Source organism: Macaca thibetana, chromosome 16 (genome assembly GCF_024542745.1).
Source record: "Macaca thibetana thibetana isolate TM-01 chromosome 16, ASM2454274v1, whole genome shotgun sequence".
NCBI lineage: Eukaryota > Metazoa > Chordata > Mammalia > Primates > Cercopithecidae > Macaca > Macaca thibetana.
The window spans coordinates 13,503,207-13,524,193 of NC_065593.1; the positions used below are offsets into that span (position 1 = coordinate 13,503,207).

General features: G+C 60.5%; 3 protein-coding genes across 11 annotated transcripts in view; 1 reads left to right on the forward strand and 2 right to left on the reverse strand.

The window, feature by feature from the left end:
• Positions 1-886, forward strand: part of NAA38 (N-alpha-acetyltransferase 38, NatC auxiliary subunit) — a 226,289-nt gene extending 225,403 nt beyond the window's left edge. For all 3 annotated transcript variants that reach the window (XM_050765556.1, XM_050765555.1, XM_050765554.1), the window contains exons 2-4: positions 11-187; positions 373-556; positions 728-886. In XM_050765556.1, the coding sequence (XP_050621513.1) occupies positions 107-187; positions 373-556; positions 728-840 (378 nt within the window). In that variant the 5' untranslated portion in view covers positions 11-106 and the 3' untranslated portion in view covers positions 841-886. The remainder of the gene's footprint in view (positions 1-10; positions 188-372; positions 557-727) is intronic.
• Positions 887-1,472: 586 nt separating this feature from the next.
• TMEM88 (transmembrane protein 88) lies at positions 1,473-2,698 on the reverse strand. 2 transcript variants are annotated; one of them, XM_050765526.1, is made up of 2 exons: positions 2,288-2,698; positions 1,473-2,127 (listed from the first exon to the last, which is right to left on the reverse strand). In XM_050765526.1, the coding sequence occupies exons 1-2, from the start codon at positions 2,495-2,497 to the stop codon at positions 1,858-1,860; spliced, it is 480 nt and encodes a 159-aa protein (XP_050621483.1). In that variant the 5' UTR covers positions 2,498-2,698; the 3' UTR covers positions 1,473-1,857. The 2 variants fall into 2 exon arrangements, with proteins under 2 accessions (XP_050621483.1, XP_050621482.1); XM_050765525.1 differs by having other exon boundaries at positions 1,473-1,801; positions 2,288-2,574.
• Positions 2,699-2,775: 77 nt separating this feature from the next.
• On the reverse strand, positions 2,776-20,198 carry KDM6B (lysine demethylase 6B). 6 transcript variants are annotated; one of them, XM_050765186.1, is made up of 23 exons: positions 20,178-20,198; positions 17,500-17,618; positions 12,521-12,640; positions 12,080-12,222; positions 11,845-11,986; positions 11,578-11,676; positions 11,251-11,470; positions 11,056-11,148; positions 10,808-10,969; positions 10,539-10,724; positions 10,103-10,450; positions 7,827-10,009; positions 7,612-7,738; positions 7,382-7,487; positions 6,348-6,553; positions 6,181-6,245; positions 6,026-6,100; positions 5,774-5,922; positions 5,510-5,624; positions 5,239-5,426; positions 4,940-5,081; positions 4,454-4,580; positions 2,776-4,362 (listed from the first exon to the last, which is right to left on the reverse strand). In XM_050765186.1, the coding sequence occupies exons 5-23, from the start codon at positions 11,979-11,981 to the stop codon at positions 4,051-4,053; spliced, it is 5,040 nt and encodes a 1,679-aa protein (XP_050621143.1). In that variant the 5' UTR covers positions 11,982-11,986; positions 12,080-12,222; positions 12,521-12,640; positions 17,500-17,618; positions 20,178-20,198; the 3' UTR covers positions 2,776-4,050. The 6 variants fall into 6 exon arrangements, with proteins under 6 accessions (XP_050621143.1, XP_050621146.1, XP_050621147.1 ...); XM_050765189.1 differs by lacking the exon at positions 20,178-20,198 and having other exon boundaries at positions 2,776-4,074; positions 4,192-4,362; positions 17,500-19,641; XM_050765190.1 differs by lacking the exon at positions 20,178-20,198 and having other exon boundaries at positions 2,776-4,074; positions 4,192-4,362; positions 6,026-6,097; positions 17,500-19,638.
• Between the last annotated feature and the right edge of the window lie 789 nt (positions 20,199-20,987).

Genomic DNA, 20,987 nt, shown 5'->3' on the forward strand with positions numbered 1-20,987 from the left:
GTGATCTCGCGAAAGGAAAGCGGTCGGGAGCGCTCGCGAGATCTCGGACCACCCAACCTGAAAGGTGCTTAGGAAGTTGAAAGGCCCAGAGGAGGCCTCCGGGCAAATGGCCGGAGCTGGACCGACCATGCTGCTACGAGAAGAGAATGGCTGTTGCAGTCGGCGTCAGAGCAGCTCCAGCGCCGGGGTTAGCACGGGCTCTGGTTCTGGGATTGAGGGGCAGTCGAGCAGCAAGATGGAGGGGGTGGGGGAACTGCAGCTCCCGGCAGCCTCTGGGCGTTGTGTGAGCGCCCCGCGGGCTGCCGGGAGCTGTGGTTCCGCGGGCGGGCAGCCGGGACTGCGCGGTCTGAGCGCTTGTTCCACCCCGCGCAGGATTCGGACGGAGAGCGCGAGGACTCGGCGGCTGCGCGCGCCCGGCAGCAGCTAGAGGCGCTGCTCAACAAAACTATGCGCATTCGCATGACAGATGGACGGACACTGGTGGGCTGCTTCCTCTGCACTGACCGTGACTGCAATGTCATCCTGGGCTCGGCGCAGGAGTTCCTCAAGCCGTCGGGTCAGTGCCTGGGGAATGCACACCCGCCTGGAAATGTGGCGGAACCTTACGCAAGGCATTTCCCCTTCAGGGCCTGGCTGCAGCCCTTGTTTTCTGGGGCTCGTTTTTGTGGCTCAGAGGGGCGGGACTGATGCCGGCCTGCTTCCCTGATCCTCTGATCCTTCTTTCCAGATTCCTTCTCTGCCGGGGAGCCCCGTGTGCTGGGCCTGGCCATGGTACCCGGACACCACATCGTTTCCATTGAGGTGCAGAGGGAGAGTCTGACCGGGCCTCCATATCTCTGACCACGGTGGCGCATACCTTTCAGACTTCATTAAACTTACGACCGAATGGACCTGTGTCTGTGTGTAGCTGGGATGCCAGTACAGGGATAGGACACCCCACCCGTAGAGGAAAGGACTCATCTGAAGTCGGGAGCACCCTCAACCCTCCTCTACCAACCGGGATGTCCAGGGGTGCCAAAGGTTCTCTCAAGTTCAGGGGTAGAGATGGGGGACAGGGCTGAATGATGCACCAACAGGCCCCAGGGTGGGCCCCTGCATCTTCCCTCCCACGCTGCTGCTCCAGAATTGTGGCGGGAGGGGGTGTCATCCTGCTCCGGAAGGCCCATTGTTTCCCACCCCGGCCTGGCAACACCGAGTTCCTTTAAGCTGGGGTCAGAGAACGGGCTCAGGTCCCCAAGGGGAGCAGGGGCAGGCGGCCGAGGCTGGGCCCCCTCCACTCTATTGATGGGGAGGTGCCTGGGGTCAGGGACAGATCTCTGAGTTCTGGCCAGGAAGAACGGACAAAAGCGATAAGGCCAGGGGGCTGAAGGATGCTCCTCTCTGCTCATTTGTGGCCCTGGCACATGTTTCCTGTTCCTCGGCACAGGGCAGGGGTGATAGTACTTGTGCCACTCCTGTGTTTGCAGAGCACGTTCAGTTCGTTAAATCTTTATTGATGCGTGGACACTCCTTCCCCTCCAGCCCCGCCCCCCAGCCCCGGAAATACTGGAGGAGCTGCACCATAAAAGGAGGGCACGAGATTGTTGTCCCATTCACGACGGGGCTGAGGGGAAGGTGTGCAGGTTCCAGCCCAGATGTTCAGGATTGAGATGTGGGTAGTGAAAGGAAAGTGGGTTTTCCGGGATGTGGGGGCTTTCCTCAGCATTGGGTCCACTGACGCTGCTGCTCCCAAGGGGATGCTAGGGCTCCGCTCAGGCAGGGGTGGGGGCAGGGCAGGTCGGAAGATGCCGGGCTTCAAGTCCTTGGGCCGAGTAAGAAGGAGGGCAGCCGTCAGGGTTGTTCTTGACTCGAGGGTCATTAGACCCAGACCTTTCCTGATGTAGGAACGGCCTGGGACCCTGGTGAGGCCCGGGTTTGCCGCGGATGCGGCGCGCGCCGACGCCGATAAAGGGCTCGGCTGTAGGGCACGAGGCAATCGGCTAGGCGGAGGCGCAGGCAGAGGCGGCGGTAGCTGGCCAGAGCAAGCACGAGCAGCGGCACGAGGAGCAGGAATCCGGTGACCAGAAGGGCCGTGAAACCGGGGTCCCGCAGGTGCGCGGTGCAAGGGGGTGCCTGGGAGCGCAGGAACTGTGGGAGAAGAGGCGTCAGGCCCAAGCCGACCGAGCCATACTGTGCACGGGGTGGAAACAGCCCAGGCGGGTTGAAGTTGTGGCCCATAGACCCCACCGCCAGCATCACCACACACCAACACCCACACTCACACGCACACCCGGGGACGCACGCTCACCTGAGAATGGCAGAGGAAGCCGAAGCCCAGCATGGTGACAGCGGGTAGCAAGATGGTCCCCAGCACCAGCGCCAGCAGGAGAAGATTGAAGGCAGCCACCAGCAGATTCTGGGCTGTTACAAGCACAGCGCAGGCCCAACAGTCCAGGGGGTCCCGGGGCTCTGGGCCGCCACCGGGAACCGCTCGCTGTGCCCCGGGGACATCCGCCATGGCCCGCCTGGATTCCGCCCGCCTGGGCTGCTGCCCTTATAGCCCTCTTTCCTGCCCCTCCCCCGGCCCAGCCTCTCCCCACCCCCCTTATCCTGGAATGCGGCTCTAGGATTAGGCACCCCCCATCCCGAGGAGCGGACCAGAGCCCTGGACATTCCACAGGCGCCTCCGGGGAGGGGCTCGCCCTCGCCAGGGTCTGCGCAGTCCTCCCCATCAATCACGGTCTTGCAGCCCTCCCGGTACTCTCCCTGCTATCACCAGCCGTTAGTGAAACAGGATTTTTTTTCTCCTTTTATTTTTAATATTAATATTCTCACACAAAAATCACCGAAAATAGGGGTAGGATTGGGAAGACCCCTCTGCCCCTGGGGCAGAGAGACAGTGCAGTGCGAGGGTGCGGGACTGTAAACCCCCCACCCCTCCGCAGCCCCAGCGTGGAGAAAAAACCAACAAAACGAAAATAAAGCCCCAGAGAAACTCACCCCGGGGTGTCCCTGCCCCAGTGAGGCCCTGGCCCTGGGTTGTTTCACACTTAAAAAGAAAAGGGGGTGGGGGTGAAGGTCTGTGTTTTTAAAGTTGGCCGGGGCTGGGAAGGACGGGGTTCCTTTTCCTCATAGTTCTTTCTTTAAAACCTTTAAATTTTTTTTATTTTATTTTATTTTTTTACAAAATACCATTTCAGTTCCCACTTCTTCCCCTACAGTACAGGAGTTGCTCACCCTCAGGTGGGGTTGGGGTCGGGTCGGGAGTGGGGGGACTGGTCCGAGAAAGTGCAGGACGTAGGGGAGGGGAGCGGGTTTGAGCACCATGAGAACCCGGCTGGAGCCGCGGGCGGACGGGCGGAGACGGTCGGGCCGGGCCCGGACACACACTGGGGCGCGGGGAGAGCCCGGCGAGGGGCGGTCCCTGGAGGGGCGGGCAGAATGGCTTGGGGGTGTGGGAGGTCGGGTTTTCCCAAAAATGAATAAATAGAGGTGAGTGGGACTGTTATAAATTAAAAACCAAAAACAAAAAAAGAACAAAAAATACAAATCATAACCAAGTGAATAAAGAGACATGTACAGGGATCACAGCTAGCATTGGAAGTAAAAAAGGAGGTTCCGGGGGAAGGGTAAAGCCCATAGAAAGAATCTCATTAAAAACCTCGGCTGCCGTAACGTCTATGTACATACACTAGCCGCGTGCATCTGCGCCGGGCGGGCGGGCGGCTGGCAGGGTGAGGGAACCCGTATGTGACCCCCGCCGCCGCCGGAGCCTGGTCCTTGTGTCTGTTGCTAAAAAGGCCAAAGTCGGTGAGGGGAGGCGCTGGTGGGCGAGGGGCTGCCAGCCCCCTCCCCCGTCTCCCATTTTTTTTCCTTTTTTCCTCATATTTGCTAAAAAAAAAAAAAAAAATGTTTTTCTTAATAAATTAAGTGAGGGGAGCTGCCAATGGGGTGGAAGGGCTGGGCCCGACCCCCTTCCCGGCCACAGGCGGGACCTAGGTCCAGCCCAGGCATGTGCTGGTGGCCCCGCGGCGCCCTGCGCGGGCAGGCAGGCGGGCGGGGCGTCCGGCCTCATCGCGACGTGCTGGCTGGGGCCTGGGGGGAGAAAGCCGGCGGAGGCTCAGGGAAAGGCGCGGCCGGGCTCCCAAAGCCCGTCCCTGCAGCCTGCCCCAGTGCCCTCCTCTGCTGCCCGCGCGCCCGCCGGGCCCTCACCAGCGTGAAGGCGTCGTAGGCCTGAGCCAGCTCCTCCGTGCGGTACTGCTCCAGCACCACCACGCCCTGCAGGCCTGCGCTGCGGCGCCGGGCACAGCCCTCGCAGTGTACCAGGTACGTGTTGCGGCTGCCATTCTCACTTGTCACGAACAGGATGTTAAACACCTCCACCTGGGGCAGGGAGGAGAGGGTAGTCAGGGGGAGGGAGGGCCACTGTGGACACTCAGGGGGAGCAGGGGAGCAGGAGAGCCGGCCCACTCACATCGCACTCGTTGCAATAGTAGGCTGGCTCGTCCTTGACCCGGCCCTGGTAAGCGATTTTCTTCCCTGCCCGCACCAGGCTCTCGCGCTGTACCTGGCAGTGCTTCATGGACTGCAGCAGACAGAACCTGGGAAGCAGTGGGGTTGGGTGGAGACCACCAGCAGGGAGGAAGCCTGGTGCAGGGCTGGAGCAGGGGCAGAGGGGTGGACAGCCCCAGGGCCCTCCCCTAGAGACCTCCCCGCTTCATGTCTGGGTCACATCCTCTGTCCTGGGCATCTGTTATAGGTGAAATTTCCGTTGGTTTTTGTCTATTTGGACCACTAGGAAAGGTCATGACAGCAGGGACCTAGTTAGCCTCCCCAGCACAGTAACACTCGGGGCACAGGCAGACAAGGATGGAGAGAGGTAAGAACGGGGTGGAGTCAGGAAGAACAAGAACAGGGACCGGTCAGTGGAGGTGGGCTCCCACCCAAATAGGGTCCTCACTTGATCATCTTGAACAAATCAGGGTCGCTGATTTTGACCGTGCGAGCCACGTTCCATGACACGTGAATCATGGGCACGATGGATTTGACATTCTTCACCTCATTCCACTCGTATCGTTCCAGGGCCAGCTGGTACTGATAGGCTGCGGGCCAGAGGCGATCACAATAGGACTCTCAAACAGCCCCCAGACACCTAGGCCCAAGACCCTTCCCTCACTGCTGGCGGCTCTCCAAGCCCCAGCCTCTCAGGCCTTGCGGCTGAGGCCCCACACCATGCCAACACCTGCCCCACCCTCTCACCGGTGAGGGGCCCCACGTTCCAGGCAATGTTGTTGCACCAGCCGGTGGCCTGCACCCAGTGCACAGTCCCCGCATTAATCCACACGAGGTCTCCGGGGCGCTGCACGAAGCGGTACACAGGGATATTGGATGCATAGAGATCATCCAGGATTGGCCACCAGGAACCCGTCAAGTAATCCACGCCGTGCCTGCGGGGTGGCCACAAGTCAGGTGGGAACTGGGGACCGAGGGCGGGGACGCGGCAGGCTGACTTGCGCAGGACGGCACGCACCGATCACAGAAAGCGCTGATGGTTTCCCAGTAGTGCTCGTGCACCGCGAACCACTCGCAGTCGCCTGGACCAATGTTGATGTTGACGGAGCAGAAGTTGTTATTCTCCTGGTGGCCTGCAGGGGTCGACAGAGAACAGCATGGCTGGCCAGGTCGGAGCTGCGATCCCCGACAGCCCCGCCCTCTGCCCTCATTGGCTGACAGCTGAGCGCCCAGCCCCTCCTCTCGCGCTTCCCGCAGCGGCGCGCACAGGCTTGGAGCGCACCTGGCGTTCGGCTGCCGGGCACCTTCATGTACAGCTGCACCGTGTTCATGCCCAGGATGGTGTGGCCCACGTGGCTCAGCATGTTGCCCGTGGATGTTACCCGCATGAAGGCGGGCAGCTTCAGCAGCTCCTGCAGCTGGGGCTTCCACCTGCGGCGTGAAAAGTGCGACAAGAGAGAAGCTATACCCCGCCCCCGCCACGAGGTCCCAGCAGCACTCCTGGCCCAACTTCCCTGGCCTCAGCCCCACTGACCGCTTGGCATCAGACAGGTCGATGTTGGTGCCAAACTTGATGATGTGATGGTTCTTCGGGTCTGGTGTGCTGCTGCTGGGGCGAAGAGCACAGGTTGGTGGAGACCAGAGGGAGGGGAAGGAAGCAGAAAGGGAAGGGGCACACCTGTACGGTACCTAGGAGGGGTTCCTGTGGTGCTGTCCGGCTCCTCTGACTCCTCATCCTCACTCTCCTTCTCCTCCTGCTCAGCCAGAGGGTAGGCAGACCTGGGTCAGACACCTTTCGAGAGCCCTCCCACCGCAGCCCCGTCCCAGGACCTGCCTCTGCCACATTATCGTCTCACCTGCAGAGACTCCTGGAAGGATGAGGCCTGGTACTGTGCGTACTTGGCAATGGTGGTGTGGGAACGGGAGCTCTCACAGGGCCAGATCTGCCGAGTGCCTGTCAGATCCCAGTTCTCATCTGAGGGCTGCTGCACCTGGGTGCGAACTTCCACGGTGTGCTCGCCACTCGCTTCCACCAGGGTCTTGGTGGAGAAGAGGCCCAAGTCTGAAAGGGAGGGCCAAGCAAGGGTGTTGGGGCAGAGGCAGAGGATAAGGACCAAGGACCCAACCGACCCTTTCCCTTCCTACTCCTCTGGGCTCTGACAGGGTGGTCATAGGCTTAGTAGAGCTCAGTCCAGGAGAAATAGGCAGGAACCCTAGCCCCACAGGAAGCTGGGCGTGCTGGCCTCTATCTGCATCCTCACCAGCCCTCTTTCTCCTGCAGCTGCTCAAGGACTCAGCCCCTCAACCAGTGTTCCCAGGTGTGCGCGTGGCCATGTGCACCGCACCTGACACATAGTAGGTGCTCAATGGCAGCTTCTTTTTTTCCCCATTTGGAGTCCTTCTAGTCAAAACAGCAGCTTCTTTGAGCTACCATTGGATCCAATTAAAGATTCAGTCAAGTGAAAGCCTGAAATGTGCTTCAAATAACTCAGAGTGGGGAAGGGAGGACATACAGATATAAAGGAGACAAGATTGACCTTTGTATTTCTATACAGCTTCCTCTAATTTTGTATGTGTTTGAAATTTTGCGCAACAAAAGACTGAGAGCGCCCCAAAATCACAGGTCTTCAGGGTTTTTCTAAAATCTGTATTCTTCTCATCCTTAATCACAAAAAATTCAGAAATGACTCATCAGGCCCTGACTATGGCCCCCTCCCCCTTGCCAAATGCTGGAGACAGATGGGAGAAGAGTCCAATGCCAGTTGACCCATCACTCAGTGGACTCCTCAAAGCCACTGTCCTGACTCTTCAAGTGTGGGATTTCTCAGAGGGTCCTACATGCCCCAGACCCGTGCAGCCCTCCCTGACACTTTCTGCCCTCCATACTCACTGAGCCGCAGGGAGCCTGCCAGGCCCCGGATCACTGTGATGGGATTTCGAGGGTCTGTACAGAACTGCAGCAGGACAGGTGAGAAGGCGTCCCGTTTGCTCTCCAGCTGAGACATGACCAGGAGAGCTGGGGTCAGAGCCCTGGCCCAGGCTCAGAGCACCCCAGCAGTCCCCAACACTGTCTTAGAACCCTCTGGCAGGGGTGGTTCTGAGGCCAAGTGGCACACATACATAGATGCTGGGAGTAGGGGGGTTGAGTTTTTCCCGGGGCAGCTTCTCCTCAGTGTTGATCTTCGGTTTCACAGACTGGGCAGGGGAAAGGTAGGACTCTCGAAACTTCCCTTTCACCTTGGCATTCCTGTGGGAGGACAGTGGAATGAAGACACAAACATCAGGGTGATGGGGGAAGAGAGCCTGTCCCTGGGCCACACGGGCAGCCAACTCACTTGCTGGCGCGCACAACATCAGCAGCACAGTGGCTGATGGTGAGGTCTGCCATGCGCAGCCGCCGCTCTTCAACCTCAGAGGCAATAAAGGTCTCCTTGTCACCACTCTCTACCTTGATGAGCCGGATCTTCAGCTCCTTGGGGGGCCCCTCACTAAGTGAGCGCAGCTTCAGCATGTCAGCCCGGCTGACGCCCGGTGGCCCTGGAGCTTCCTCCCGAGCCTTCTTTCCGGGGACGGAGGCTGACGGGGGTGTGGGCTGGGCAGAAGGTGCAGGAGCTGGTGGAGGGGCTGGAGCTGTGGGTGGCTTGACCTTGGAGGCCCCACCAAGATCGGGCCGGGACTTCTCGCGCCCCTGGATCTCCTCACTCTGCAGGTCCAGGTTCCCCAGCACCCGGCGGCTCTTTTCTTTGGGGGCCTTGGTCTTGGCCTTTGCCCTGCCCTCACGGGGCCGCCGACCCACACTGTCTTTACAGGCCCGCCTGTGCCGCCGGTGCTCCTTCTGGTGCTCCTTCTGTCGCCGCTTACAGCTGCCTGTCACCGCTGCTGCCACCACCCCGCCACCCTCCTCCTTGGCCTGTGTGGGGGGCAGCAGTCGCTCAGTCCCACTGTCCACTGGCTCTGCTGTGTCCACTGGGTCGGCTGGGTCAGTGGCACTCCGGCCCACCCGCTCCACAAGGGTCTCGCAAGCCCGACTGATCTCTTCTAGCACCTCAGACTCAGAGCGAGCAGGGGGCAGAGGCAGGGGTGGGGGCGGCTGGGTGGGGGTCGTGGGGCCCGGGACTGGCTCTTCGCCCGCCCTGCGCTCCCGGGCCCAGGGCCCGCCTGAGGTAGAGAACTGAGATGACGAGGAAGCAGAGGGCTGTGGGGAGCCCTGGGCGCTAGGGGCCACTGAGGTGGGCGGCGGGGCGGTAGCACCTGATGGGGGGCCAGGGGAATACTGAGTGGTGGGCAAGGGCCCAGGCCGGGTGGAAACAGCTGCTCCAGTCCCCCGATAACAGTACTTTTGTCCCTCCAGCACGGAGGCCAAGGATTTGAGCAGGCTGGCCGGGTTGGCGGGTGGTGGTGGTGGTGGCTGTGCCTGAGGGGGTGGAGGGAACTTGGCTAGAGGCGGTGGTGGTGGTAGGGCTGGTGGTGGCTTCTTCTCCTCTTCCTGGGTGGCCGTGGTGGTGGTGGTGGTGGTGGTGGTGACGGCGGCAGCAGGAGCAGTAGTGGTGGGGGCTGTGTCGGTGGGGAAAGGAGGCTGCAGAGATGCAAAGGGCTCCTTCAGCGGGGGCGGGGGGGCCACGCCTGCTTCGTGTTGTTGCTGTTCCTCTTCCTTGCGAATGGATTCATCCAGCATCTTCATGATGTTGGCCAGCCCATCAGGTAGGATCTTGAATTCGGCTGGCTCCTCAAACTGGTCCTCCAGTGGAGTAGGGGGAAAATCAAAGAGTCGCGGGCCTCGGGCAGGCAGCTCCCCAACCCTGGGCGGCACAGGCTGGGGGGCTTTACTCAGGGGGCCTGGGGGTGGCCCCGGCCCCACCTCGGGGGTCTTTGGGAAGGAGACCCTGGGCCGGGGGCTCTCCGGGCGCCTGAAGCTTCCTGAGGTATTTTGGTGGCAGGAGGAAGGAGGGGCTGGAGGCAGGGCAAGAGTCAGGGGTACAAGAGGTGGGTCCTGGGGGTTCTGTGCTGGGCTGGGAGGCCGGGGAAGGGAGTCTATACTTCTGGCCAGATAGGGTGGTGGGGGAAAGGACACAGGCCCAGCCGGGCTGCTGCTGTGGCTGCCATTGTTGCTGTTGCTACTGCTGGTGGTTGGGGCTGGGGGAGTGGGAGGGGTGTGAGAATCCTGAGTGCCCACAGAAAAGCGGGAGGCTGGAGGCCCCAAGAAGCCCTCGCGATGGGGGAGGGGTGGTGGGGCAGGGCGGGGGGGTCCCTCAGTCCCAAAGAAGAGCTCCTCTAAGATCTCTCCATCCTCTCGGGCTGCCCGGCAGGCCGGACCCTTCAACCAGGCAGGGGGTGGTGGGGGGCGTAAGAGGCGGGGACAGGGGGGTGGAGGGGGTGAGGAAGGTCCAGGTGGCAGGGATAGGTGGGGAGTGGCAGCGGGAGCCCCCAAGAACGGTTTCCGACTGCTGTGCGCCGAGGGCCCCAGGCGGCCCTGGTGGGAGACTTCCAGCGCGGGAGTTTGGTAATGGTCAGCGCCGGGCTGCAAGTGTAGAAGCGGGTGGTCAGAGCATTGCTCGGGCCACCTCAAGACAAGCTCCACCCATGCCCCCCTTCACCCGCAGTTGTCACTCACAATGCCTGGGTTTGGCTCCACGCCCCGGAGACCGGTGTTGCTGCTGCTGCTACTGCTGCTGGTGGTGGTGGTGCCGGGGAGGCCAGGGGGCCGGGAAGGGGCGTAAGGCACGCAGGCGGTGGTTGCTGCTGGTGAAACGCTGGAGTCCATCCGCGACCTCTGAACTCTGCTCTCTCTAAGGTCACTTCCGGGGGGACGGGTGGCAGGCAGGCAGCCATGGCTCTCTGCTCCTGGGGGGCGGGGGCCCGGGCCTGGGGGAGCAGCCGGGACCAGCCGGTGGCCAGGGGGATGCGTGGTGTACGCTGGAGCTGGGTATGGATATGGGTGAGGCAGCGAGTGCCGCTGCTCCTATAGGAGATAAACGGGGATGTAGGGTGAAGAATAGAGAGCATGGCACTTGCAGGTGAGAGGTGAAAGGCAACAGGCAGGGGCTCACCTGACGCTCTGGGGGTGCTGAACCCTTGCGCTCTGGGCCCCAGGCATCTCCATGCAGGGTACTCCACAGCCCTGGCTTGGTTAGCTGAAATGGGGGACTGGTGGCCAGACCAGGCAGGGGTGGTGGTGGCGGTGGTGGTGGTGGTAATGGTGGTGGAGGCAGTGGCAGTCCTGGGGGAAGGCCAGTCTAGGAGAGAAGAGAGTGTGAGAATCCCATTCCTTGCCCAAGTCCTGCCTACTTACTGCCTGCTGGCCCCCCTATACCCACACCTGTTCAGAGTTGCAGCCTCTCCTTCGCTTGCCTCCAGGGCTGAGGCCCTCCTCCCCCGAGGGGCCTGAGAGCGCTGCAGGAGGCACAGGCTGCACCACTGGGGGTTCGGCAGCTCGCTTCACCGGGGGACCTCCCCGCTTGGCTCCATAGTTCCGCTTGTGCTGAGAACAAAAAGAGAGAAGAGAAAATGGCACGGGTGCAGGCACAGCCTGGCCTTCCTCCCTAACCCATCCAGTGCCAGCCTCACCTCAAGGTGTAGCAAGTTCCACACTTGCTCCAGTGGGGGCAGAACCTTGGCTCGGTGCTGGCAGGAGCCAGTATGAAAGTTCCAGAGCTGGGCCTGGGGGTGGGGGGACACAGGGCAGGAACACATGTCAGGCGGGGCACTGAGCCAGAAGGCACAATTGTACAATCCTGTCCCCCATGCCCTGCCTCCTCCTACCTGCTGCAGTCGGCCAATGCGGGGTCCCAGCTCAGCGAAGCTTCCTCCGTATCGAAGGGCGCTGTGGTAGCAGCGTGTGGCCTCCTCACTGTCATGCTCTGACTCGTACAGTTGCCCAAGCTGTTCCCAAAGCCCTGGCTGGGCTGGCTCCCGGAGCAGTGCCTGCACACAGCCATGCAGGGATTCCAGCTTCCCATGGAGGGGTCTTGGAGTGGGCGCCCTACAGAGCAGAAGGGGTGGGGGTGTGGGTTGGGTTTGGGCTTGAGGGGACTCTTTCAAGGCCCCAGCCTTACCTCCCACCCCCAGAACCTTCAAATATCCACTCACCCTGGAGCATAATATGGTTTGTTGGGGTGCCCAGAACTACTGCCATGTGAAGGGGGTAGGGGAGCAGGAAGCGGGGGCTGCCCAATGCTGGCTGAGCATCTGGAGAGAGAAGGAGTGTTATGTACAGCAAGAAGGAGCAATCTTGTCCTACCTAGGCACGAGGGGGCTGATGCACAGAAACCCACAGAATGACAGGAACCCAGGGAGATTGAGGGGTACAGAAATGGAAAGAGGTGTGCCTGGAGACAGAGGGCCCCAAATTCTCACCTGCCTCCAGGCAGCCATGCGCTACGAGGAGGGGGATGAGGCGGGCAGGAGCTCCAGGCCCCAGCACAGCTCAGGCCCCCAAGGGCAAAGGCTTCCCGTGCAGCGCGGGCCCCTGGAGGGTCCACTGCCCGATGCATCCAGCCTGAGTTGGGGATAAGAAATTATGCTCTTACTGCAGGCAAAACCAGAGCTGCCAGTGTACATCCAGCCAGCTCAGTCCCAGATTTTCCCTTACCAGGTCAGCAGTGGCCCCAGGAGCCCTGGAGATTGGGCACGGCCCCCTGCCCCAGTTCTCTGGGACGATGGTCCGGCTCCAGCCGCTTTTATAAGAGTGCCCGCTACCCCCAGATGGCTTCCTGGGTCCTTTCACAGCCAATTCTACAGAGAGGAGGAAAAGGAGTGAGACGAGCTGGCCAGCACATAGTCAAGGCCCAGGGGCTGGGATGGGTGGATTGTGGCATCCACCAATCTGTCATTTGTGTAAAGGGCCCGGCCTTAGCTTTCCCCAAAAGGAGGCCCACCCAGCCCAACCAGTCCCTAGAGGCCCAGGAGTGTGGCTGGGAGCCGGGACGTTGTGGCAGGGAACCAAAAGGCCGGTCAGAGGGACGGGGTAGCTGCGCTGCTAGGCTTCCAGTCCGGAGTCACCCGGCCGACCCGCAACGCAGCGGCCGCTTACCCGGCCTCCGTGGGAGCGTCCTCACACCGCGTCGGCAAGCTCCAGAGATCTGGCCAATCACAGGACTTCCTCTCTCCCCAGAAAGCCAATCATCACCCGTGTCTCCGCCTCAGTAACAGCCTGGCCGGAACCAATGGGAGCGAGGTGAGCCCGGCAGCGGTGGCCCGGGGAGGAGGGGCGCCGGAGCCGGTCAGACGGGCTCAGCCCGGGGTGACCCCGATGTGACCCCGCGGCTCCCACCTTGGGTCCCCATCTAGGATCTGACACTCCGGCCGTCAGGGCCAGAAGGCAGCCAGGACAAGACGCATGCGGATGAGGCCGGTGAGTCGCACGCCCCGGCCGGCGTGGGGGCTGGCGCTACCCGCAAGCCTCACGCACCGAGAGCCGCCGGTGGCCACGGCCAGGCCGCTCGAGTAGCCCCGCGCCCGGCCACCGCAAGACCGACGGACGGCAGACGGATACAGAACGCAAAAAAGACGTCCCTCCCCTTCCTCACTTTACCTCGCCCAGTGACAGACCTCCCTACCCCGAGCGCCCCTAATAACTGCTTAGGGCTGGCCAGCCACAGCGACTTCCACGGCACCCAAACCCGTCCACGCCGCTATCAGGGCGCTCCACCCCCAACGCCTGACCCCGACCCAAACCTTGGTCAAGCCCTCAGGCTCATACCCAGTTGCTCCAGGTCCTCTACTTCCCCTGGCTTTCTGGGTCTTCAATACCGACCGACCCCCAAAATCAGACCCCCTTTTAGTCCCCCAACTTCCGAGAAGTCGCGCACCGCGGTCCCGAGTGGCCCCTCTCTCGTGGCTCGCGTATCCTCTCTGCCCTTCCCCGCCGGGGCCACGCGGTTCCCCACGGCCCACGTGGCCCCCGCCCCCCAAGGGAGGGGGGGATTTCGGGGGTTGCCCGTGACGTGGCTACTTGCGCAGCGGAAGCGGTGTGTGTAAAATGTACTGGGGGGGGGGTCCTGAGGGAGGGATGAGGGCGGGGCCCGACAGGCAGTGACATCACTCTTGTCCCACTCTCACCGCCCACTCCCTTAAAGAACCCAGAACCCGTTTCACTTCCTCCTTCACGCCCCCCCCCACCCCTTCGCTTTGGTGCCGGCTGGACCCCCGACTGGCACAGCGCTCTCCTCTCCTGGGCACCTTCCCTTTAGTCCCAGCTCTTCCTTCTTGCCCCTCTAAGCCCAAGAGCTGCGACCCCGCGCCTCCTCCGCGCCTACCCAGCGTCCCCGCAGGTAGGGAGCCGGCTCGGCTCCCGGGATCGGTCCATTGAGAGCCTAGAGTACAAAGAGCATCGAGAGGCGAGTGTCGAGTACAAAGCGGCGGGGGCGGGGCCAGTGCTCCAGCTGGAGCGAGCGCCGGGCAGGAAGCCGGGGGAGAGTGCGCGACGAAGGGTTGGGGGTGGCTGGAAAGTTCGCCTTCGTTGAGAGAAGTCTGCGCTGTGGGGAAATTTCCACCCAGCCCACAAGGGCAGACGGGTTTCTGGTGAAAAGAGCCTTCCTTCCCGAAGGGGTAAGGTAGTTTGTTTGCATGGAAGCTCTTGGACCCTACAGGTCCCTGCGTGCCACCCTCCCGCCGAGCCCTTGTGGGCGCTTGGGCCCCGCGGACCCTCTCCGCGGTTCCCGTGGTATTACTGTCAGAACTCTCTCCTCACTAGAGACAGCATCCTTTCCATCAGTAACCCAGCCGGGTACAGCGCTGAACTGTGGTCAAGTATGGCACTCCCAGACTGCCCCCACCCGAGTATCGAGGCAGGGGCGGGGAGGAGACCCAAGGACCAGACGTGGTGGGGGAGCCGGGGAACCAGACAACAGAGGAGCAGATGCCTGCTTGGGAAGTGGTCCCAAGAGCGCCGCCAGTTACCAGGAAAGGCAGCTTCCCCTTCGGCGATGATGACACTTCCCCTCTGCCACTTCCCCTTTCCCACGGGGAACTGACTCAGCTTTCCCTAAGTCAGTGAGTGCTGTCCCTCCAGCCCCCTGCTCTTCCACCTTTATCCACAAAGCCCCACGCCGGCACCCAAGAATACAAAGCCCTCACTTGAAAACAAAACTTCCTGTACACTAAACACACACTCATTCTGGCCAGCAACCTCGGATCCTTGTCCGCACCCGGGACACAGGCGCTGGACTCCTCACTCGCCCCCCGTACAAAGCCCTCCCTCGGGCTCTGATTCAGGTTTGGGGTGGGGGAGCGTGAGTCACCCAGAAAACCTTCCCCTCTTCCCACTGACTCAGCCCCCGCCTCCCTGAACACACACAGACACACAGTCAGAGGCAGACACAACTCCTCAGCCCACACACCGGCTCACCACCGGTCCCGCGGAATTTCCCCTCTCGTCTTCCCCCACGATGGCCCCTCCCCGTGCCGGGCAGCCCCGACGCGGCGCTTGCACCTGTTCCCCAGCCGCCGCCGGCTCGCGCTCCACTCTCACCTCCACTCTCGCTCTGGGTCAAGAATAACCCTCCCTGACTCCCGGTGTCCATACTAACCAAGGGGAGGGGACCACGGACAGGCACAAAGACTGACACCCACAGACTCCTCGGAGACAGGCGAGAGGTAGATGCACGCGGCCAGAGCCAGGCTGGGAGGCTGATACACTTCTGAGGCAGACATTCCAGCCTCTCCCGACCCGACCCACAACCTTGAGAGCCAGCGGCTCTGAAAGGGTTAATTCCGCTCCCGCCGAGGCCACACCCCCTCCATCCGGGCACTCCCGGCAAAGCCCAGCTCCGCCCCCTCCATCCGGGCCCTGGACTCGGGACTTTAACCGACCCCCTACATCCCCGCCCCCGCTGGAGCCCCAAGAGAGAAATACTCCATCAATCACACCCACTTAACTCTCTCTGGGCTTGAGCCGAGGAGCCCCTCCGCGCAGCGCCGCAGCCGCGCGGGACGCGTGGTAAGAGGCCTGAAGTGCGCACGCAAACTCACGTGACGGCCAGAGACAAGAGCCCACAAATAGTGTTTTACCGAGCCGACAATCAGCGGGCATGCTGCGCGCGCGCCGAGGTGGGGCGGTCCAGGACATTGGTCGCAACCCGCTCCCAGCCCGTTCTCAGCACGCCTGGTGGAAGCGAGGGGTTACAGGCTCGCTTCTTACCTGGGGGAGGGGGAGGCGGAGGGGAGGGCCGCCGGCTGAGGCTCCGCTGTGACTCAGCCACCCGGGCAGGCCGCCCGCCCGGGATTCCCTTCCCCAGCCTTCCCCTGGCTGCCGGCCCCTCCCCGCCCCCCACCGAGGAGTGACGGTGCCGGCCCCGGCCCGCTATGTGTCACTGCAGGCCTTGTGTCTGCCTCTGACTGGGCGCTGTGTTCACCAGTCTGTCTGACACGGTCGGCTGTGCGTGGGTCCCGGTGTCTGTCTCCGTGTGCACCTGCATATCTGCTCATCTTGTCTCCCTCTGTGCCTGTGTCTGGCGCGTTCCTGTCATTATCCCTGTCTACATGACTCCGCGGGGCTGTCTCTGTCTGTGTGTCTGCCTAGCTCCTGTCTCGGTCTTTTGTCTGGGTCTGCCTCTGCATCACTAGCGTGATCACGTGTGTCTCCGCACATGCCCTTCTGTGTTTGCCTTCATGTTACTGAACAGAGTCGGGGCGACACTGGCACAGGCCCACCCTGCTGACTCCTTGCTACACTCCTCTGGATTCTGACGTCTCCCTGGATCAGTGATCACTCTGAGTCAAGAATTTGGAGGTCTGTCTGCCTTCAGTCAAGTTCTGCCCCATCCCTCGACATCCCTGCTTATCCTCACAGCTCCCTGTGGCTCCCACTGTGGTAGTGGCAATTGCTAGCATTTCGTGAATATTTGTTACATACCAGGCACTGTATTATTTTACAAGCATTTCTTTTACTCCTCCCCAAAACCTGACATAGAGAGTACTCTGATTACCCCCGTTTTACAGATGAGGAAATTGAGACCCAGAGAGGCTAGGTGACTTGGCCAAAGTCATTCTGCAGGTGAAGAATGAAAGAGCTAGGCTTCTTTCCAGAACCACATTCTTACCATGCTTATATACTGCCTCTGTCCTACTCTCCCTCAGTTTTATCCTCACGGGCCATCTCCTGGGGCCAACCTTCCTCTCAGCTTTACCCATGTTACCATCCCCAATGTCTCACGTCCTCTAGAGAAGGTAGGAGGCTGTGCAGCAAATCTCAGAAGTCATAGGTTCTTGGTAATGAAGCTCATTCAGTTAACATTATTCAACACAAATCCACCATGCACCCCAGTGTGCAAAACATCATGCAAAATAGTGAGACACACATAGAAGAAAACAGTCCCACTCAAGAAATCCCATATGTAATGAGGAAGAACACCACACAGAGAACGTAAGCCCCTGGCTTAGGGATTATCTTCCCTTTTCTCCTACAAAGGAATGAGAAATAAAGCAGGGCCTCAGGCAGAGAACTGACAGGAGAGAGGGAAGCAGAAGAGTAAGACTTAGGTATGGGGGCAAATGCTGTAGTGCAGTGGGGAGAGAATGGGACTGAAAGAGATCTGGAAGGAAAGGTGAAATGCCAAGACTGCTGTGGCTGGCAGTGATCTCCAGTATCTCCCCAAATAAATTCTGAACACTCTCCAAAACCAGGGTGTTCAACAACTCCTATAAGGATAAAGCCCTTTCCCTACCAAGAAAAAATTCCTCCAGGGTAGCTCATATCCACTTTTCAGCTTGCAAACTCCATCTTCATTCAATAAGCAACTGAGTTGTAGCACTAGGGAGATAGTGGGGGAAAGATTTTTTGGTAGTAGTGGAGAGGCTGGTGAAGTACAGGGCTGAACCATTTCTAGGAGATAGAAGGGAGGTCCATAAACCAGGAGGGCTGAACCACTCAAGCACCACATGGTGGGGTGCTTAGAATTGGACAGGACCATTCTGAAGAGTGGGCATGACCCAGATCATATGAAGCATCTCCAACCATGCGGTGCAGAGTTAAGACTGCTGGGGAGAGACGGCCACTCAGACAGGACTTACCAGATGGAGTTTGCTGTGCCCTGTCTCATTGGAACCAGCACCCCAGCAGTGGGGCACAACAGACCACAGTGGGTGGGGTGGGCAGTGCTACGGGGCTGGCATGTTGCCCTGGGGGGAACCTAAAAGAAAAAAGTCAGTTAGAGGTGGGGGGTCTCCCAGGCTGGAGAATTTCCCTGGGCTCCCTGCCCCCCTCATTAAGGAGAAACCTGGCTCTGGTGGTCAGATACGATGGGAGAATCTGTTTCCATGGCAACCAGAAAAAGCCATCCCCAAAGTGGTCATCCAACCTTCCCCTTTGGGAAGCAGGCTGGATCAGTTGGGAAGGGGCCATGATATGGCATCTGAGTAAGTCTACAGTAGACCCCCAACCCGTGATCCCTCTTCTGACAAGACCTTCCTGCTGAGACTCCCTAGCCCCAGAGTGGCCCCAGCTGCCCTGATATCTGCACCCAAGCCAGCCTGAGTCCCAGCACTAGGGCATGCAGACCCTCTTCCTTCAGCTCTGTGTCCTCTCCAACCTTATGAAGACACCAGACAGTCAACCCCACCCTCTGGACTCTGCCCCCTCGTCTTCCCCCAGGCGGGTGCAGGCAGGTCTTGGCTAGCAGCACAGGTAGCCAGACTAGATGAACGGGCCTAACAGGGAGGGGCCATCCTCCCCTGCAAGAACTCTGAGTCTGGGCCTGAGCCTGGAAGTAGCCTCTGCTGCAAGCCTCCCCTCCCTGCCAACCCCAAGGCAATATCCTGTTTCCCCATCACCTCCTTCCTCTTATGTGGCCTAAGAAGGTGATAGAGGCCCACTCCCTTCCCAACCCTCATAGACAAGAAGCTAGGTCTTTTAGCGTAGGTCCAAGGCCAAGAATCAGGTGTCCATCAGGGGTCAGAGCTAAGTCGGCCCTCCCCTCAGACTTGCTCCTCAGGGACCTATGTTTTCTGCTCCCTTAATCATAGTTCTGTGCCCTTATGGACCCAAACACTTGGGGTCCCAATCTAATCTCTATATTCCCTAGCCTTCCAGCCCCCATCCTTCCCCTTGCCCCAGAGACTCAGGCCTCTAGCCCCCAGTCTCCATGATGCAATGTTCCGCAAGCTTCTGTGGCTGCTGATGACATTGCCCCCAGGGAGGTGCTAGTTCTGACCCACCAAGGCCCCCTCACTGGGCCAGGGTAGTGGTCAGCTGTAGGTGGGAGAGGTCAGGCAGGCAAGGCCCTACTGCTGGGGAAGGGAGCTTGAGGCTAGAACTCTCCAGGACAGGGAGGCTCACAACCTGGGAGCAGGGAGTGTGTATATGTAATGTGTGGCATCTGTGTTCTGCGGCTGTGCTGGGGGAGGGACTCTGGAAGGGCTAGAGAGCAGAGTGGGCAGACTTTAGGACAGACCAAGAGGAGGAATGAGGGGGCAGCTTAGGGGGTCAGAGGGGTGTGTGAGTGGTGTCTGGACAACAAAGTGGGGGAGGGGCTAACAGCCATTTAAAGGGCCAGCCCCAGAGCTTTAATCCCTCACCAGCCCTGGCCCCAAGCCGGAGGCTGTAATTCATCTGTCCAACAGCTGGGGTGTGTGTGTTTGTGTGTGTGTGTGTGTGTGTGTGTGTATATGTGTGAGGGGGGCATGTGGACGGGAAGGGGGAGCTGGGCTGGGGGAGGGGCTGGGGCTTTCTTGTGCACAGAGCCAAACAACAAAAGGAGAAGCTGAAGTGCCAGCTCCAAAGTGCCCAGGCCAGACCCCTGCCCTGCAGACCAGCCGGTGGCCCCTACCTGGTGGCCGACAGACTCCATAGTTTGGACTCAAGGATTCTTGGCCAAGGAGTCGGTAGAGCCAAAGGTGAGGCCCTGGGAAAAAGCCCAGGCTGTGTACCCCCCAGGCAGGCTGTCACCCCTCATTGCACCTTCCCAGCCGCAGCACTGTCCCAGACCTGGCAGGCCCAGCAACAGACTCAGCCTCAAATGCCCTGCTCACCAGCCAAGCCTCCCCAGACATGGCCTGCCGGCTCCCCCTCCCGCCGGCGCAGGGTGGCAGTGGCCACACCGAGGCTGTCCCTTTAAATCATTACCACCCCTGATTGTGTGGACGAACCAAGGGCCCTGCCCCCCAGGCAGGCGGCTTGCCACCTCCCCCCCACGAGTCCCCAGAAATGTGAGGGCCATTTAAAGGGACAACAGAGAGGCAGCCAGGTCTCTAACTGCCCCCCCATCCCCACCCTACACACACTCACAACCCCTTTCCCCAGCGACACACAGCCCCTTGCCCCTCCAGGGGGCCCCCTAAATTCCGGTTCTCTCCCCACCCCTAGAGACTGCTAGAAGGAGAAAGGGGGCCAGAGTTGGGGAGGCGGGGAACTGGGGGGGAGCAAGAGAAGGCAGGGACTCCCTCCTCCCCGAGAGCCCCAGGGGACAGGTCAGAAGGGAAGCAAGAGCCCAAAGCAGCAGCCAGACAGAGCCCCAAAAGGTGCCCTGGGCAGACCTAGGACGCACAGGCTGTCGGGCGAGAAGGGAATCAGGCTGCACGAGACGCCGGCGCGGCCAGCGGGCGACAAGCCCAAGTCGGGGCGATGGAACAAGGAAGGCCAGGGAAAAGAGGCAAGGCCGGGGGGAAACGGGGAGACGGAAAGGGGAAAAGGGGTCATCCGGGAAGGTGTGGAGGAAAATCAGAGAGGGGAGGGCGAGCCAGGCCGGGGTTACCTGCTGGGTGTCTGTCCCCCGGCGGTGCCCCCGGAGTCCGGGTAGGGAGGGGGGGAAGCAGCAGGGGGGGGAGTGGGGGCTGGGGGGGCGGGGGAGACGGTCCCTCCTCTGCCTCCTGGGCCTGCCCCGGCGCTTGCAGCCTCTGCCTCCCTCCCTCCTCCTCCCCGTCCCTGAGTCCCGGAGTCAAACAAAGAACTGTAGCAGGCTCTCCCCAACCCCCTCCCTCCTCCTCCTCCTCCTCCTCCACCTCCTCCTCCCCTCCCTCCCTCCCCACCAGCAGGCTCCCTCCTCCTCCCTTCCGGTCTCTTCCTTTAACTACCCGCCCCCCCCGCAGCCCCCAGCACTAGTCTCTCTCCACCCACCCACCCCAACCTTTTACACACCCCTCAGCCTAGCCCTGTCCCCACTAGAGAAACTGTGGAGTCCCTTTGCAAAATGAAAGGCTCCAGAGATCAACATGGGAGGGGACTGGGGTCTTGCTTCAAAATCAAGAACCACAATACAATTATTTTATTTTCAAGGCCCACGGAATAGTCTTAGCTATTTCTTCTCCAAGAGGGGAAAATATAATCCTAAATAAAGCAATACAAATCTGCCTAAAGCCTTCATCAAATAAAATGCACAAAGCAGTTGAAGCTAATCCCCAGCCCCCTAACTCCAATCTCCAAATTAACACAAACTATCCACTCCCCCTTAACAAACTCCTAGGGTTCCTGCTGGTTTGGAGCAGACCCACAGCAATAATAATAAACTAATAACTAACACCATTTAATAATAAAAGTATTTCATAACAACAAGCACTCATTCTGT

Bases quoted from the DNA above. Each gene is read 5' to 3' on its own strand.
- TMEM88 (XM_050765525.1), bottom strand. From the start codon at position 2,497: ATGGCGGATGTCCCCGGGGCACAGCGAGCGGTTCCCGGTGGCGGCCCA. The intron at 1,802-2,287 runs GTGAGCGTGCGT...ACTCGGCCCAAG, and splicing joins GCTTCCTCTGCCATTCTCAG to GACTTGAAGCCCGGCATCTT.
- KDM6B (XM_050765186.1), bottom strand. From the start codon at position 11,981: ATGCATCGGGCAGTGGACCCTCCAGGGGCCCGCGCTGCACGGGAAGCC. The intron at 11,149-11,250 runs GTAGGAGGAGGC...CCCCACCCCCAG, and splicing joins GCATTGGCCGACTGCAGCAG to GCCCAGCTCTGGAACTTTCA. The intron at 7,739-7,826 runs GTGAGTTGGCTG...GTCCTCCCACAG, and splicing joins GATGTTGTGCGCGCCAGCAA to GAATGCCAAGGTGAAAGGGA.